This window comes from Chelonoidis abingdonii, chromosome 8, assembly GCF_003597395.2.
Source record: "Chelonoidis abingdonii isolate Lonesome George chromosome 8, CheloAbing_2.0, whole genome shotgun sequence".
NCBI classification, from domain to species: Eukaryota; Metazoa; Chordata; order Testudines; family Testudinidae; genus Chelonoidis; species Chelonoidis abingdonii.
The window spans coordinates 56,563,745-56,583,228 of NC_133776.1; the positions used below are offsets into that span (position 1 = coordinate 56,563,745).

At 48.1% G+C, this 19,484-nt stretch overlaps 1 protein-coding gene across 1 annotated transcript in view; it reads right to left on the reverse strand.

The window, feature by feature from the left end:
- GAL3ST2 (galactose-3-O-sulfotransferase 2) overlaps nucleotides 1–17,237 on the reverse strand; it is a 29,462-nt gene extending 12,225 nt beyond the window's left edge. The window contains exon 1 of the mRNA XM_075068958.1: nucleotides 17,158–17,237. Coding sequence (XP_074925059.1) covers nucleotides 17,158–17,237 — 80 coding nt within the window. The remainder of the gene's footprint in view (nucleotides 1–17,157) is intronic.
- Between the last annotated feature and the right edge of the window lie 2,247 nt (nucleotides 17,238–19,484).

Below are 19,484 nucleotides of genomic sequence, written 5' to 3' on the forward strand. Positions count from 1 at the left end.
TGTGATTTAATTTAAAATATTCCCTAAAGGCTGCTTTCCCCGCTTTGCACCCACACCTGGATCCCAGCAAGGAACAGCCAGTTCACAATTAATCTTTGGCCCTGGATCAAGCCAGGGCTGAGCTCAGAGACATATGAACTATTTACACAGCTTAGCCAACATGTTCGCTACAGCTTCCTATAAAACTATTTCTTAATCATACCCTGATGATCACTTCTTTGCCCCTTGCTGTCTTCTTACCTCCAAGGGCAGCTTGGGCTTTTCATGTTGTCTCCAACTTCACCACAGTGAACTTGAATGAGTGTCCTTTGCAAACCAGCCAAATACACTTCCCTCTCGTTCCAGCTTCTCCAGTGTCTTGTGTTAGTGCTACTATTTCTAGCAGTCAATCACATCTATAAAAGGCTGGGACAAGCTGGGACAAAGGGAGTGGCTACCTGTCCACTGAGTGCAAGTGCAACTTATTTTATAAGGCAAGAGGAGCTTTGAGATGACACTGCTGATACACAGGAGAACAAGAGACAGGTGCAAACCCTCATCCCATCCCTGGGAGTTCATGCATCAGGAGGCAGATATGGGAAAACCATTAGTGAGAGTCTCATGATTTTAGTAATCTTGAAGGGAAGCCACACGCATGCATATAGCTCAGAGTGGGAGAATTATGCCTCCATCTTCTTCCTGACAGCGAAGAGTAAGGCTCTAGTCCTGACACTGGCGGATAGGGAGGGAATTGCAATTGTTGCCCGTTGATGGTTGTATATTATCTCTGTATATTTTTGTACACAGCCATAGCAGCGAGTTATATGGGCCCGTGGTGCCCATGATCCACCAATATTCATGAAGGTGGGTCCAGTTCCACCAACGTTTGGGCTCCAGGCCCCACGCTTTGGGGGGCCCCACACCATGGGTTGGCTTTGAGCAGGGGGTTGGACCGGATGACCTCCTGAGGTCCCTTCCAACCCCGATATTCTATTTAAAAAAAAAAGTGGGGCACTTTCACCTCGGGGACAGCTCCCCCTATCCCCGGAATCGCTGCATGCTGTGGATAGACCCCAGAGCTGACCCTGCTCCCAGCCCATTGGCCGGGAGCCCCGACCAATTGGAGCTGCAGGGTCCGGTGCCAGAGCTGCCTGGCCACTTCTCCACAGCACGGAGGGGGAGGGAGCCACAGACAGAGAGAGCCCCAGGAGTCTGGTCCTGTCAGAGACACATAGACACAGCTCAGGGGTTCTGGGGACAGACAGATGGAGCCGTGGGTGGGGAAAGGAGCAGCAATGGGCACCCTGGGGCTGACATAAAATACACAGTACAGAGGGGGCTTTCTGAGGGGGCTATAGCAACACACACACACACATACCCCCCACAGAGCAGACCCGAGCTACGGCTGGCTCCATTCATCACTCCCCCCCACCCCACAGAGACCCACACAACCCTCTGCCCCCCCGAGAGACCTCCAACAGCCCCTGTCACCCCTCTCCAGAGAGCCCCCACTTTGTGCCAGACAACTCCCCTCCTCCACTGCCTCCCCTGCTCCAGAGCTCCCTACAATCTCCCCCTTTGCCTCCTGTCACCCCCGGCCCATTGACCAGGAGGCTTCCAGTCTATTGCCCTGTCTAGCCAATGGGAGCTGCACCTGAGGCAGGGCGCCTACTTGCAGATGCAGACCTGCCTGGCCATGCCTGCACAGCATGGGGAGGGGGAGCCACAAATGAGCAAGCCCCAGTCATCATCATCACAAGCACAGCAATTCTCTGGGTATTTAATTTCACTGAGGCAAGTAATTCAATCTACTCTTCCTTTCTAGACAGTTTGTGGCTTTTCCTGTAAGAAAACTTACAATTTCTTTGCAAAGAAGTCCATTTATAGTTTTTTCACTTGCGAAGTATATTTTCTGGTTGTTCATAAGCTCATTTATTTTGTTAACTCAGTTTCAGAGGCAATTATAAAGTCACTTGAATTGTACCTGTTTTTTTCCATTGGTCCAAAAAGACATGGAAGATGTACAGATTTTTATTTCTGTGGGCCAAACCACCCTGTGTGGAAATGTAAATGTTGGAGCTAGAAAAGCTCTGCAAGGGTAAGGGTCCCTTCAGGAAATTGTTCTGATGTCATTCATTCTTCTGGGCATTCCATTCTACTGTTCCCTCTTATAGTGATAGTGATCAGTGTTTCCACCCACAGCGGAGAGGCAGAAGACTGGGTCAACCCTGCAGTGACTCTGCCTCTACCCTTGTTCTCTGTTTGCTCCCTCTACCAGCCCCTTTGGTCTCCCTAGGATTGCCCCTACCATTTCTCCTCTCTAGAGCTTCTCATGAAGTAAAGTCTGTCATTTCAGGTTCTTATCTCTGTAATGTATTTAACGTTGATGCATTTATTGTTAATTAATGCACTATAGAAGTCTCCTTCAGCCCTGTGTATAAACTGATCATCTTCTTTCCATATGTTTTGCCCATAGGGCTTTAGGAACTGCAGGGCCTGATTCAAATACCCGGTGGCGATCCGGGTCTTCAGTGACACTTCAGCAGTGGGGAGTCTTTCACTTGCTCTGGACCCCCCCACCGCCAAAATGCCACCGAAGACCCGAAGCGAGTGAAGGACATCCTGCCGCCAACGTGCAGCCAAAGTCCCGGACCACCGCCAGGTATGTAAAAAAAAATTAAAAAATTAAAAAGACGCCTAAGGTGCGGGGCCCTCTTAGGCGCAGGGCTCAATTCCAGGGAATCGGGGGAATTGGCCTAAAGCTGGCCCTGTCTGCAGCCCTAGGGCAGCCAGCAATAACCCCTGTGCCTTTGCAATGGAGTGAGGGAAGAGGATCATAGGTTCCCTATTTATGTGATTTGCAAGAAGTGTTATCATTACTCAGGGTACCAAACGTGTTTAAATGATATAAGTGCCTTGTAAAATCCCAAAACAAGCTCATTTTCATTTCTCATATAATCTCATATGCAGTATACACACATTTTCATTAATTATATGAATTGAAATTCTTATTACTGTTATTATTATTAGCTAGGTTTCTGGGGGGTTTTCAGTATGCCCAAACGTGTGCTATTTTATGGTTGAATGATTGAACGATATAATACTCCCCTCCCCCTGCCCCCAATGTCACTAAGTCCTGTAATTTTGTCAAGTGTTCATCGTACAACATGGTGGTGCCTACCCCACCTTGTGCTTCAGGGGGTCACAGGGTCCAGGGTGTCCTGAGGCGTTAGCGGAGGGGGGGCCTGGTGCTGGCAGCAGTGAATGACCTGACCCCAGCCCGCTCTGCTCCACCTCGCTGGCTTCCAGCATTGCTCAGGGGTGGGGGCTTCAGGGAAGAGGTGGAGTGGGGATCGGGTGGGAAGAGGTGGGGTAGAGCAGGGTTGCTTCCTGCTGTTGGCACCAGGCACCCCACTAACCCCCCAGGCCACCCTGGACCCCATGTCTCCCTGAAGCGCGGGGTCCCCCTATGGATGGGATGGATCCACTTGGGCACCACCAAAAATTATACAAACCTGTCACCCATGTACACAGCTACGCAGCCTGGGTCTAACTGTCAGTCACATTTTGCTGTATTACACCTCCAGTTTTTGTTGTCCCTTGCACATGTATGTAACCCTTCTGCCAGGTGATGTTGGCAGCAGAAAGGTCCAGGTTCAAACACCTAGGGGTTCCTCTTAAAATTAACTAACAGTACCAGCCTGAACCTCCACCCAGAAATGTGGAGGAAAAACATCTTGCCACAAGGTAGAAGGTTTTTTTCCCCTTCCCCTTTATCTGACTTGTGTCCAAGGAGTGAATCCTCGCTGCTAAGGACCTAGATGCCATTGGCCTCCCACTACAGGCAGCTCTTTGCTAAATGAAAGGAGGGGATGGTCCTGCTACTAAGGAGAACTTTCCTGACTTCTGCATTACCCTGTTAGAATGGGCCAGTGAAAGGATCTGAGTCCTTGCTCCCACTTCCATTACGCAGAGGTCTGCCTGACCTTGAGGACTCCCCTTCTGCTCTCTTGAGCGGCGGGGTCCTTGTAACCCCAACAAGGCTGAGCCCAGGATTCCTGGGAGGCTGAACCCCAAGTCTCATCATGGTCACTTAGGATTCAGGCCAGTGGTAGGGTGAAGATCCACATTTATGAAGATCCAGTTGTGACATTACAGTCTATATAATTTTATTAAAATATGCTAATGAGTGAATATAATGTAACTGGAATAAACTTCATGCAAAAGGTCTCTTGTATGTTATCATTACAAAGCTTATAATCTACTGAGTGTGATCATCCTATTTGTGTATAAATGTATCACTCTTGTAACTCAAACTAGAAATATGAAATATAACTCTGAGGTCCTATTGTAATTATGCAAAGTGTGGGTCATTAATGGTGGTTTAGTGACTCTCATTAACCAGGACAACTGTCTGCAGATGGCTGTGTTTTACCTGTAAGTCTTCCTGTATATGCGTGTGCTGGTAAGTGGGTAATGAAGTCTTGCAGTGACATGTGATCATGTCACCTGAACTAGAATCCATCTTTAACCTGGTGTCTTTCTATCTATCGTGTCAAACCAATCTGATAGCTTTCTTTGATAGGATAATGAGCCTTGTGGATAAGGGAGAAGCGGTGGATGGAACAAAGGGAGGAGAGGAGCCAATCATGAAGAATCCCCTAGCTACCACCTGAGCTGGAACAAGAGCTTTACCAGGGGAAAGAATTGTGCCCAGGCCTGGAAGGTGTCCAGTCTGAGGAAAAAACTTACTGAAGCATCCCTGAGGGTGAGATTATCTGTATTCAGTTTGATTAGACATAGATTTGCTCATTTTATTTTATTTTGCATGGTGACTTACTTTGTTCTGTCTGTTACTACTTGGAACCCCTTAAATCCTACTTTCTGTATTTAATAAAATCACTTTTTACTTATGAATTGACCCAGAGTATGTATTAATACCTGGGGGAGCAAACAGCTGTGCATATCTCTCTATCAGCATTACAAAGGGCGAACAATTTATGAATTTACCCTGCATAAGCTTTATACAGGGTAAAATGAATTTATTTGGGTTTAGACCCCATTGGGAGTTGGGCGTCTGAGTGTTAAAGACAGGAACACTTCTGTTAGCTGCTTTCAGGTAAACCTGCAGCACTGGGGCAAATAATTCAGACACCGGATCTTTGCTGGAGCAGACGAGAGTGTCTGGCTCAGCAAGACAGAGTGCTGGGGTCCCGAGCTGGCAGGGAAGGCAGGGCTAGAAGTAGTCTTGGCACATCAGGTGGCAGCTCCCAATGGGGTTTCTGTGATCCAACCCGTCACACCAGTGACTTGCCCAACTGCTACAGTGAAACTGTGGTTGTTATTCCAGACCATTGGCTGGAGCAGCAGCTGTGGGAAGAGTGCTGTGCAACAAACCCTGCACCCTGGCCCTTGTTGAAGGGTGGATTTCACCTCCCAAATTGCTCCTTGTGCCCTCCATAGCAAGAAACTGTGACAAAAATAAGGAAAAAATGGGAAAAGTTAAAGCAGTGGCTCTCAACCTTCCCAGACGTACCCCTTTCTGGAGTCTGATTTGTCTTGCATAGCCACAAGTTTCACCTCACTTAAAAACCACTTGCTTACAAAATCAGACATAAAAATACAAACGTGTCACAGCACACTAGTACTGAAACATTGCTACTGCCTCATTTTATCATATAATTATCAAATAAATCAATTGGAATATAAATATTATACTTACACTTCAGTATGATACTTGAGCCTGTTTTTCACTTGTGAGCTGTGTCTGAAGCCCAAGCCCTGCTGCCCATGGCTGAAGCACGTAACTTAGCTTTGCAGAGAGTCTGTGGCATGTGGCCTGGGGTAACTGCCCTACTTGCCACCCCCTATGGCCAACCCTGCACTTGTGACCCCCCTAAACCTGTCCTGTGACCCACACTCAGGGTCACAATCCCAGGTTGAGAAATACCGATCTAGATGAGTTGAGTACCTACTGGAAGACCTTGCATACCCCAAGGGGTACGCTTACCCATGCTTGAGAACCACTGCGTTAAAGTAAACAAGGACCCCACCTGTGGGGACACCACAATCAGCTGTCTCTGGGATGTAAGGGAAGGTCACAGTCTGTTCCTCACCCATCCCAGGCCTCCCCACAAGCCCTGGCTATGCTCTGGTGACACCATGAGTCAGACCCTGTTCTGGTGATGGCCAGAAGCCCTCAGGCACTAGGTGGCAGTGACCCCTCTCCCCAGTGTCACTTCTCTTACTGGGATCATGTCCCCCCTCTGAATCCAGCCTGCATGGGTGGCTCCAGCTGTTTTGCCTCCCCAAGTGGTGAAGCGAGGGTAAAAAAAAAAAGTTCAAGCCAATCGGCACCAGCTCAGTCACGCCACTTCATTCTTCGGCGGCAATTCAGCAGCAGCTCAAAGAGGAAGAGAGGGACTGAGGGACCCGCCACCGAATTGCTGCTGAAGACCCAGACCCATCCACTTAACTGGAAAGAACAGTCAGTGTAAAAACCTATTTCTGCATATACCCTGCACCAGGCATTGATATCTTTTAAAAAGGCCACAAAGCAGAATTTTAAACCTTAAGTCCCACAGGGTGAGAAAAAGGGAGGTGGAAGTGAGTGGAGAAAACAAAAAATCTGCTCTGGAAAGAAGAGACAACAACCACACAGTTTGCAAAAAGCAAAGCAGTGTGGCTTCTTGTCATTGCACTATCACAGGCTTTTCACAGATCTGCATTATGCGATATTGAGCTGTTATGTCTCTGTAACCCAGGCGAAGCAATGCTATAATCTGTCTGTTTCTGTCATGACAATGAGTGAGTCACTTTTTCTCTTCCTCTTCATTATGACATTTCACAGATTCTCAGATCAGCTAGTGCTTTTGTACCAAAGGCCCTGTATGTTGCAAAGGCAATACTCTACAGACAGCACATGTAATGTGGCCAGGCCCATCACTGGTGTAAATCAGCACAGCTCCATGCAAAGCCATGCCAGTCTCACTCACAATCTGATCCCACGGTCCATCCTTGCTTAAAAATTATATGCTGGTCTGGTTACTAGAATGCCCTAGTGGTGGTGATTGAGTTTGAGTCTTGAGTAGATTTAACATGAATTTTCAAGGAATAGACATTTCCTCCAAGACTATCGTCTTTCAGATTCCCCAATTCCTGTCTTAAGAGTTTGACTAAATATTCCACCTCCCAAAGGGGTCACTGCCACCAGGATGGATTAAAGCATTCCTGAGGCTACTGTAGCTGACTGAGAGGAGGGAAGCAGAAGATGGTATAATATCCATGTTTGCCCACCAGACTGCGCAGGTCCTGCTCCAGAAAGCGAAGATCTGAACCAACAAGTTTAGAGGCAGGAAAGTTCACAAGAACCTCCAGTTTTCAATGACTATTAGAGATTATCTGCAGGCAGCAAATTTGGAACTTGTCAGTGCCAGTATTACAATGGCGAGCTGATTAATGGGCCAGCTGGGTGCATGGGCCAGCGCTGCTTGCTGGAGGTGATAAAGACTGTAGGAGATCCCACCCTTGAAGGAATCTAACGTGGCAAGAATCCCAACATATATTTCTGAGAAAATTAGCCCCCTTGGTAAAAGGAATGTGCCTTACAGGATTGGTGAAAAAATCCTGAAGAACAAGAATAAACCTGGTCTTCTCCTCGTAACTGTTGCAGAGATCGTTGCTGACCATAATAGACCCAGTTTCTGCCACTCTTGAGCTGCAAGATTAAATTCTCTATATCTCATTATCAGGTACATTTTCAAAGACAATGAACCAAATATTTACCTTTTGCTTAGCACAATCTGGCTCTCTATTTACCTTCTGTAGTTTATAAGTAGGCTTGTCACCTTATCAGGGCCATCCCTAGGATTTATGGGGCCCTATGCAGTATTACTAAACTGATGCCCCTGTACCAGGAGATGTCAGCAAACCAGTAAAGGGCCTGAACCCACTATTGCTTATTGCTAAAAGCAGCCAAGTCATCAGGCTTAGCTTATCCAAGGAAGGAGGGGAGGGGGTTTTGGGTGCCACAGAAAGGGCAGCTTGACCCTGCGTCTTTCCTGATAAGAATTATGTTGAAGTTGTTGATACATGCATTTTAAAAGAGCAGGATGTGCCCTCAGGAATGTGTCTAACAGGGTCTCAAGGCTGCAAACTCTGGGAAAAAAACACACCTGGTTAATCAATAATCAGAAGAAAACCTCCTGCTTGACCATTGAAACTGCTTGTATAAATTTTCTTTAAGTGACATGTCATTATGTTACTAATGTATAAAATAAGGGGGGGAAGTTTGAGGTAGTGGGACTCTTCAGGACTGGACTCTCCCTCTGGATGCAACTTGTGTTCCTCACCGGCAGATGGACTGCAGCTGTGCCACTCAGAAGCCACACTCCGCTTTGGTAATTATCAAGGGTTGGGGGTGTTTTACTAACCTGTTGCAGAAGTGTGTAAGTGCTTGAGACTAAGGGTATGTCTACACTAAGAATTAGGTCGAATTTATAGAAGTTGGTTTTTCAGAAATTGTTTTTATACAGTTGATTGTGTGTGTCTGCACAAAAAATGCTCTAAGTGCATTAAGTCGGCGAATTGCATCCACAGTACCGAGGCTAGTGTCGACTTCCAGAGTGTTGCACCATGGATAGCTGTGGGCAGCTATCCCACAGTTCCTGCAGTCTCCACCACCCATTGGAATTCTGGGTTGAGATCCCAATGCCTGATGGGGCAAAAACAGGGTCGTGGGTGATTCCGGGTACATGTCGTCAGGCCCCCTCTCCCTCGCTCCCTCCGTGAAAGAAACGGCAGACAGTCGTTTCACTACTTTTTTCCTAGGTTACCTGTGCAAACGCCATACCATGGCAAGCGTGGAGCACGCACAACTGACCGTCACCGTTAAGTGTCCTGGGTGCTGGCAGACGTGGGACTGCAGTGCTACACAGCAGCAGCTCATTGCCTTTTGGCAGCAGATGGTGCGCTACGACTGGTAGCCATCGTTGTCGTACTCCTGGGTACTCTTTTAGCTGACCTTGGTGACGTCAGTCAGAGATGCCTGGGCAGACATGGGAGTGACTCAGCCAGGTCATCCCCATCTTCTGCCGAGCACTCAGGAGATGACGATTGCTAGCAGTACTACTGCACCATCTTCTCGCAAGCAGCCAGGAGACGATGATGGCTAGCAGTCGTAATGCAGCATTTTCTGCCGAGCACACAGGAGATGATGATGGCTAGCAGTCAAACTGCACCATGTGCTGCCAGCCTAAAGATGTAAAAGATAGATGGAATGGATCAAAATGAGAAAAAAACCTGATTTGTTTTGTATTCATTTGCTCCCCCTTCCGTGAAATCAACAGCCCTCTAAACCCAGGGTTTTGAGTTCAATCCTTGAGGGGGCCATTCTGTGTGACAGTTGTTTGTGTATCTCCTTGATGCAGCACCACCCCCTTTGTGGACTTTAATTCCCTGTAAGCCATGTCGTCAGTCGCCCTCCCTCCATCAGAGCAGACAATCATTTTGTGCCTTTTTTCAGCCCAGACGCCATAGCACTGGGATCATGGAGCCCACTCAGATCACCACGGCAAATATGAGCACTGTGAACACCATGCACAGTATCCTGAAGTATATGCAGAACCAAAACCTGCCAAAGCAAAACCAGGTGAGGAGGCGACGGCAGCGCTGTGACGAGAGTGACGAGGACATAGACATGGACATAGACTTCTCACAAAGTCCGGGCCCCGGCAATGTGCACATCATGGTGTTAATGGGGCAGGTTCATGCTGTGGAACGCCAATTCTGGGGCTGGGAAACAAGCACAGACTGGTGGGACCACATAGTGTTGCAGGTTTGGGATGATTCCCAGTGGCTGCGAACCTTCCGCATGCGTAAGGGCACTTTCATGGAACTTTGTGACTTGCTTTCCACTGCCCTGAAGCACCAGAATACCAAGATGAGAGCAGCCCTCACAGTTCACAAGTGAGTGGCGATAGCCCTGTGGAAGCTTGCAACGCCAGACAGCTACCAGTCAGTTGGGCATCAATTTGGAGTGGGCAAATCTACTGTGGGGGCTACTGTGATCCAAGTAGCCAACGCAATCAAAGAGCTGCTGATATCAAGGGTAGTGACTCTGGGAAATGTGCAGGTCATTGTGGATGGCTTTGCTGAAGCGGGATTCCCTAACTGTGATGGGGTGATAGACGGAACCTATAATCCTATCTTGGCACCGGAGCACCAAGCCAGGCAAGTACATAAACCGAAAGGGGTACTTTTCAATGCTGCTGCAAGCACTGGTGGATCACAAGGGATGTTTCACCAACATCAACATGTGGGATGGCGGGAAAGGTACATGACGCTCGCAGTCTTCAGGAACTCTGGTCTGTTTCAAAAGCTGCAGGAAGGGACTTTCTTCCCAGACCAGAAAATAACACGTTGAGGATGTTGAAATGCCTATAGTTATCCTTGGGGACCCAGCCTACCCCTTAATGCCATGGCTCATGAAGCCATACACAGGCAGCCTGGACAGTAGTCAGGAGCTGTTCAACTATAGGCTGAGCAAGTGCAGAATGGTGGTAGAATGTGCATTTGGACATTTAAAAGCTCGCTGGCGCAGTTTACTGACTCGGATAGACCTCAGCGAAACCAATATTCCCATTGTTATTACTGCTTGCTGTGCGCTCCACAATATCTGTGAGAGTAAGGGGGAGACATTTATGGTGGGGTGGGAGTTGAGGCAAATGCCTGGCCTGCTGATTACATGCAGCCAGACACCAGGGCAGTTAGAAGAGTACAGGAGGGTGTGGTGCGCATCAGAGAAGCTTTGAAAACCAGTTTCATGACTGGCCAGGCTACGGTGTGAAAGTTCTGTTTGTTTCTCCTTGATGAAACCCCCCCCTTGGTTCACTCTACTTCCCTGTAAGCTAACCACCTCCCCTCTCCCCTTCGATCACTGCTTGCAGAGGCAATAAAGTCATTGTTGCTTCACATTCATGCATTCTTTATTAATTCATCACACAAATAGGGGGATAACTGCCAAGGTAGCCCAGGAGGGTGGGGGAGGGGGAAGAGGTGGGTGGGGGGAAGGAACAAGGCCACACTGCACTTTAAAACTTAAAACTTTAAAACTTATTGAAGGCCAGCTTCTCTCTGACATTGTCTGCCTCCACGCATTTTGCTGTGCTCTGTCAGTGTGGGAGTGTTGCAGGCACAGAGGGTACCCGAGGCAAGCAACAATGGTCCATACCTGGAGTGCTTAGCGCCAATAAACACACCAGGGTGGAGAAGCAAGCAAAGTTTATTTGAGATCTCAAAGCGGTGCTGGGAGACTTAGCACGCCTCAGATCCAGCACACCTAATAGAAGCAGCTTTTCTTGTCTTCTCTTAGGTCGATTAAAGTTCAAACATGGAAGGACTTTTGCTCACCAGAGGCCTAAAACAGGGAGACTTCATATTCTTATTGCCTTCCATTTTCCCAGGTTACTTAGGGTTATGCTTAGTGATACCAACAGGAGGACAGCAAGAGCTCAGAGAACATTTTATCCTGAGTGCGTTTTTTTTGCCTTCTAATCTTCGCTAGCCTCTGCAAAAGAGAAACATTTGCAGCTGGTGAAAGAAAAGGGAGAGTGGCAGTTAAAAAGACACATTTTAGAGAACAATGGGTGCACTCTTTGACCTTAAACCTTGCTGTTCAAATTACACAGCACATGTGCTTTCGTTATAAGGTTGCATTTTGCCTCTTGTATTGAGGCCTGCCGGTTTGGTGTGAGAGATCACTCATGCTTCATCTCTCCCCCCACCACATAGCTAACAGCGGGGAACATTTCTGTTCAGACACAGCCAAACAGCTGAGCAGGAACGGGCACCTCTTAAAAAAGCACCCTATTTCAACCAGGTGACCATGAATGATATCACTCTCCTGAGGATAATACAGTAAGATAAAGAACAGATGTTGTTTGAATGCCAGCAAACACCAGGACCATACGCTGCCATGCAATGATTCCCGACTACGTGCTACTGTCCTGGCATGGTAAACTGTCCTACCATGGTGGATGGAATAAGGTCGCCTTCCCCAGAAACCTTTTGAAAGGCTTTGGGAGTACATCCAGGAGAGCTTTATGTCCCTGGAGGATTTCCGCTCCATCCCCATGCACGTTAATAGACTTTTCCAGTAGTTGTACTGGCCACGAATGCCAGAGCAAATTAATCATTAAACACTCTTGCTTTTAAACCATGTGTAATATTTACAAAGGTACACTCAGGGTCCGGGAGCACACCTTGGGTGGGTCCAGGGTGAGAAACATATCTTGACTGTTGGGAAAACTGGTTTCTCCGCTTCCTTGCTGTGAACTATCTTCAGTCTCTTCATCATCATCTTTCTCATCCCCAAAACCCACTTCTGTGTTGCGTGATTCTCCATTGATGGAGTCAAAGCACAGGGTTGGGGTAGTGGTGGCTGCACCCCCTAGCATGGCATGCAGCTCATCGTAGAAGTGGCATGCTCAGGGCTCTGATCCAGAACGGCCATTTGCCTATCTGTTTTTTTGGTAGGCTTGCCTTAGCTCCTTAATTTTCACGCAGCACTACTTTGCATCCCTGTTATGGCCTCTGTCCTCCATGCCCTTTGAGACTTTTTCTAATGTTTTGGCATTTCGTTTCCTGGAATGGAGTTCAGCTAGCATGGATTCATCTTCCCATATGGCAAGCAGATCCCATACCTCCCGTTCGGTCCATGCTGCAGTTCTTTTGTGATCCTGGGACTCCATCATGGTCACTTCTGCTGATGAGATCTGCACTCACCTGCACCGTGCCATGCTGGCCAAACAGGAAATGAGATTCAAAAGTTTGCAGGCCATTTCCTGTCTACCTGGCCAGTGCATATGAGTTGAGAGCACTGTCCAGAGTGGTCACAATGGAACACTCTGAGATAGCTCCCAGAGGCCAATACCGTCGAATTGTGTCCACACTACCCCAAATTTGACCTGGCAAGGCCGATTTCAGCGCTAATCCCCTCGTCGGAGGTGGAGTAAAGAAATCAATTTAAAGAGCCCTTTAAGTCAAAAAAAAGGCCTTCGTTGTGTGGATGGGTCCAGGCTTAAATCGAGGTAACGCTGCTAAATTCAACCTAAAATCATAGTGTAAACCAGGCCTAAGTAAAGTTTAGTTTTAAGTGAAAACACTCTTGTGTTGTCCTGTCTGTGCCAGCTATCTATCAGTTGGATGGCCATGTCTCCCTTGATTTATTTCCTGGCACCAACTCGCACAGAGTAAAAGTTACCAAGAGTTTTGGGTTGAAAGAACCCCGGGTAACACCCCTATGCCCAATGGCAGCCTGGGCTCACATGTGTATTTTAGATAAGGAGGGTCTTTTGAAGGATTACCTTAAAAAACTATATGTCTGAAGATCCAAGCATTTAAAGCTAAAGATGAATACTCAGACTGTGCATCTAAAAATCTATGCAAGAATTTTTTTAGAGATGTGATTTTATAATCTTCGGCAACACAGTAATGAAATATTTTTAAAGCAAATTTTAAACTAAGGTCCTGTAGATGAACATGTTCTGAGTAAATAGTACAGTAATGCACACTTGTTTTTGTCAGTAGATTCAGAAACTGAGGCTGTGTCTACACTGCCACTTTCAGCGCTAAAACTTTAGTCATTCAGAAGTGTGAAAAAACACCCCCTGAGTGACAAAAGTTTCAGTGCTGAAAAGTGCCAGTATAGACAGTGCTTTATTGCCAGGAGCCGTGCTAAGACCCAGGGGTGCCCCAAATTTTCAGGTGCCCTATGCAGCTGTGTATGCTGCATATGCCTAAGGAAGGCCCTGCACCTGAGGATCTAAGCCCTTCAATACAGCCACTGAGATTCACATAGCGTTGTTCATGGAGGGTATTGCAGAAAAACCTCCTAAATCCCTGGAAACATTTATTTGCCTCATTTTGTCTGTGCATGAGCATTAAGAATGCCTTGTCTTTCCTGATGAGGGGGAGGACGGTGGCAAACAGATGGGTTTTCAGCATGTTCTAAAAATGGCCAGGCCTCCTCTCCTGTAGTAGCGTGTCCCACAGTCAGACTCTCAACAGAGAAAACTTTACAGTATCTCCAGCTCCTACCAGCCTCATGGTGACCCTGTGAGGGGCAATCTGGGAACAGAAGAATGGGGAGGAGCTGGGGGAGAGACAGGAGAGTGCACTGGGGAGCTGGAGAGGAAGTTGTAAGGAGTCTGGTGAATGTGGAAGGAGGAGGAGGCAGACTGGGGAAAAGGGAAGGAAATACGAGAGGAGACCCCAGGGAATGTAGGAGGCAGTTAGGGGCAGAAGGCTGTGGAGGAGCATAGAGGGACAATAGATAGCTGCCTAGGCTGTCTTGGGAGGGAGGGGGATGGAGAAGGATAGAACGTTAGCCCCCAACTTCAGGAGAGAGTGAGTGATACTCCCTCTGCACAATGAGCAGAGGCTGCATTTTTATGATAAAGGGCTGTGCCAAAGGATGTGGCATCCTTATTTCACAGGGGACTTCACTAGGATGCAGTTCACACTCCACAACAGGCAGCTCTAGAACATCAACTGGGAATAGCACACTAGCCCTGCAACTGGCCCTGAGCGGGATGGAGCCTGTGAGGCAAGGGACCCTTGTAGCCACAGCTCTCTTTGAACTGGGCCCCTCTGTGGCCAGCTCCTTGGGAAGCTGAGGTTCCCCTGAACTCTGTAGCACAGGCTAGTGTGGTAACAAAGACCCCAGAGGATGCTGTGTGTTCAGCAATGAATTTCCCAGTAAACTTCACTGCTGTTAAATATGAAGCCTGATGAATAACGTGTATCCAATTATCTGAGCCAAGCTGCCCTTTGAGTCCCCTGACCTGGAGGCTCAAAAGCGTGAACTGGCATCTTAAAGAAATCGCCAAGTGCTAAAACTGAGCAAAGAATGAAAACATCCTCCATCCATTCATTCAAATCAGACTTGGATTCAAGTGTGTTCACTTCCTGTAAACTTATGGCCCATTTCAAACAGTGCAACTCTAACATGCACCAGGGAAGTTCTGGTCCATGCCAGCAGGGGCCACATGGGCCCATTGGTGTGAGACATGCTAGTGCAGCCTAAACTTACACCCCTCTGGTGCAGAGTAAAGCACCATGTAGACAGGGATGAAAATAACATTAAGCACTTATTGGTTTGGAGGCCTGGCTCTGGGCCCCCAGAAGGGGCAGGGCCTCAGGTGGAAGGGGCGGGGCTGAGGGTCAGCCTCCTCCAGCTAGCCCATCCATGCTGCCTAGCCCACACCACCTGGGGCTCCAGTGGCAATTTAAAATGCTCAGGGCTCTGGCTTTAGCTGCAGTAGGGAGCTTTAGCTGGAGCCCCAGGCCCTTGTAAATCGCTGGCTCTGGGGCAGCTGCCCCTTTTGCCCCCACCTCGTAGGTGGCCCAAGGTGGAACAAAAGGGGCAACGATGTTAAAGCACTGCCATGGCAGCGCTTTAAGCAGGGTCCTTTGCTGCGGCAGCGCTTTAACTTCGGCTGCATACAAGCCGGTACCAGTGACCACTTTTTACCAGTACACTGTACCAGCCCACTTTCACTCCTGTGTGTAGACAAGTCCCAAGTCCCCCAAATCCCAGACCCTAACCACTGGACCATCCTGCCATCCCAGGAGACCAATATTGTCCTCCCCTGAGGGGAGAACAAACAGTCCACTGATCTAACTGTGCTAGGTCTCAAACTGGGGATTGGGAGAGGCTGAGGTAGGGTTATAGGGCCTTGACAGAGGTTCCTGCTACCCTGCAGGGAGCCCCCAGGCTTTAGGGGTATGAGGATAAGATGTACCACTTTTGTATGGTGTCCCTAGCCTCTATTGACAGAAGCTGGGAATGGGCTATGGGATGGATCACTTGATGCTTACCTATCAGAGGGGTAGCTGTGTTAGTCTGGATCTGTAAAAAGCCACAAAGAGTCCTGTGGCAACTTATAGACTAACAGACATATTGGAGCATAAGCTTTCGTGGATGAATACCCACTTCATCAGACACACCAGCGAAAGCTTATGCTCCAATACATCTGTTAGTCTATGAGGTGCCACAGGACTCTGTCACTTTTTGATGATTACCTGTTTTGTTCATTCCCTCTGGGGCGCCTGGCATTGGCCATTGTTGGAAGACAGGATAGTGGGCTAGATGGACCTTTGGTGTGACCCAGTATGTATGTTCTTATGCAGAGGCACAGAGGGTGTCACAGAAACAGGCTAAAGGGAGGGCTGTGTATCTATTTGCCTCCCTGGGAACGTCTACATCCAACTCACAGGAGCCAGCACGTACTGTGGGGGATGTTTGTAGAAACAATTATGACTGAACTATAAAAATCAGATGTTTAAACTCTTGGAGTCATTACAAGATGGCAGAGGCTGCACATGTGGTTTCCACAGAACAGGATGTGTTCTATCCTGTTAGCTAAGGGTGGTATATTGAAATAACTATAAATATAATGATGACACAACACTGTATTTGGAAGTGCTGACAAAAGTTTTTAATAGGAAGATAAAACGGGGCTGAATTCCTGAATTTTAATCCTCTGGCAATGCCTTCCTCTCTCTCCATAGCACAGAGCAAGCTATACATTCATTCTGCCACTGAGCTAAGAGGTACAGCTCTACAGTAAGGCACCGTCAGAAAAGACTGCTCACCGCACCCACCATTAGCCTTGCAATTACTACTGGCTAAAGCTGTGCAAAGTTCCTGCTGACTCGAAGTCTGTGGTGGGTCTCTGCCATGCCAGACACAATTTCTCCCTCCTCTTTCTCTAAGGGCTTTGTGCGTAAAGAGCGATCAGCATGACAAGCTATTTCTGAATCTGAACTCCCTGCATCAGGCATTGATCTCTTTTAATCAGGCTACAAAACAGAATTTTAAATCTTAATTCTCTCAGTGTGGTAAAAAGGGATCTGGGAGTGAGTGGAGAAAACAAAAAAAATCTGCTCTGGAAAGAAGAGATAACTATCCAGCTTGCAAAAAGCAAAGGAGGGCGGCTTCTTGCCATTGCAACTGTCACAATTCATAGCAACTGCACCTGTCTTCCCCTTCTGGTGTCCATCCATGGCACCCACTCCCAGGCTCTTGGCTCTCCAGCCCTCACCTCTCTTGGTCAGAAACACATGTCTCTCTCCACCTGATCTGGGTATTTCCAGGCTGCGCAGCTCTCTGCCTACACTGTGAACTCCCCAGCAAAGTCAGACTGCCTCAGGAGGCCAGCTTTGCTTTTCTTCTCCGAGGTGGCAAACAGTGCCATTGCCGGGGCCATAACCAGGGTGCAGGGAGAGAGGCAGGTGGGCAGCTATCTAGGGCACAAAACCACAGGGGCAAAAAAATGGGGAGGAAAAATGATGGGAAAAAAACAGCAGGAGGTGCAAATATGCTTGCTTTCCCAGGGCACTAACATGCCTTATTACTGCTCTGGACACTGCCACAGCTCTTTCTAGGCAAGCACATTGATTCTTAAAGTACAAGTATTACAGAGAGAAAATAAAAGAACCTACACACTTGTTAATCAATTTGCCAGAGATCACCCCCCACCCCCCATCTCCACCAGGCCTCTGGTCAGTGTCAGACCTTCCAAGCCTTTCCTAAGGATGAGGGGGACCCCTTGGACAGAAGGGTCTGTCCATTTGCTAGAGCCAAAAGCAGGCCCTCCGTCAGTTTAAACTCAGGCTATTTATCCAAAAATCCTTTATGTCTGTTGGTGCCTGGAGATTTCAGTTTGAACTAGTGGCTGTGAGGCTCTCTCTAGGGCAGTGGTCTCCAAAGTGGGGTGCACGCGCCCCAGGGGGTGCACAAGAGGATCCTTCGGGGTGCACGGCAGGAGGAGCACCGCCTGAGCAGTGCCACTTTTTTTTCTCCCCCTTTGGCAGTTCGGCCAGGAGTCTGAGTGGCTTTTCTTTTTCTTTCCTGTCCCTTGGCAGTTGGGCTACATTTGGACGACATTTCTGCAGTGCTGACAATTTATTGCCACATCATGCAGTATATTTAGATTCAAACCCCATAAAGGAAATACCTGAGAAAGGAACACAGCTTCTAAGAATACAATTCTACTTGATAGTGCAAAATAGTGAATTTCAGAAGGAAACTATTCATCATAAATCTGTTCTGGTGTCCTTTTGTTAATGATACGGTTAAAACAAAAGCTAGTATGTCCTAATTTTGACATCCTCACTCATGTTGCTTGTCATTTTACTCTAAGAACAGTCCCATTGCAATCAGCAATGCTACAAAACATAAGAGCTGAGTAAGGGGATCAGTATCTAATCCTCAATAAACAGTTTGATAGTTTTGTATTCAATTTTGATTCAAATTAATTAGATAAATTTAAGAAATTACAAAAAGCCACCATAAATTCTTAAAATTTTTCTGTTTTTTTTTAAACTAAACAAGAGGATCCTTCAGGGTGCGCGGCAGGAGGAGTGCCGCCAGAGCAGCACCACTTTTTTTTTTCCCCTCCCTCGGCATTCGACCAGGAGTCCCAAGCGCGCCTTTTTTTTTTTTTTTTTTTTTGCTTTCAACAGTTTCGGCGGGACAGGTGTGCGATCGTGTGATGAAGTGGGGGGTTTTCTGCTTTTCCAGGGTTGCATGCACAAGGGGGCAGGACTCAATGTTACCTGGGTGTTTATGTTTAACTGAGGTGAGGGGGAGAGGAGTTTGTTACAAGGACCGGAGAGGACTGGGACCTGGGACCCCAGCCGATGGAGACACAACCGGTCTGGCCAGCTGGGAGGACAATGGGCTGCCCAGAGAGAGGACCCCGGCTGACCTGACCAGCCGGTTCCAGCCAGAGGAGAGCTGCGAGAGACAGAAAGGGACTCAGGCCTTCCTGTTTACGACCCTGTTTACCTGGAGAGAAGACAATGGACTAGAGCGGCTTGAGGCCGGATATCAGAGGGACCCAGCGGGGAAGCAGGGGCTCAGGCTTGGCGAGGGACGCAGGCAGAGCCCCACCTGGATTGCAGGGAGACTGGATGACTGTGCTGTTATTGTGAGAGGCCAGTGCCTGAGGCCCTGAGAGTTTCCTGTGCTGTGTTCAACTCTCAATAAACCCTCCTGTTTTATGGCTGGCTGATGGAGTCACACTCTGGTCTAGAGAACAGGGTTGCATCACCCCTTTGGGGTGAAAAGGCCCAGGGGGGTCCAGAGTGCGTGGACTCCCTAAGGGGGCCCACGGCAGAGACAGATGTATGCTAAGGCTCAGAGAGGTGCGGCTCCAAGAGGTGGAGGGGCCTGACCCCGAGAGACAAGTGGACCCCCGAGAAGGGCTGTCTCACTGAAAGGGGCACCCCCCACGGACTGCACAGGGCCAAGTGTGGGCACAATCTGTGAGTCCGTGACAGCATGCTCAAAATTTTTTTACTAATGGGCTGCACGATCAAAAAAGTTTGGAGACCACTGCTGTGGAGGATGAGGGCTCTCAGGAGGTGTTACAGCTGAGTGACTTTACCTAACCCCTTTCCCCCCACCACTCACTGTTGTTAGTCTCTGGAGGGCTGTG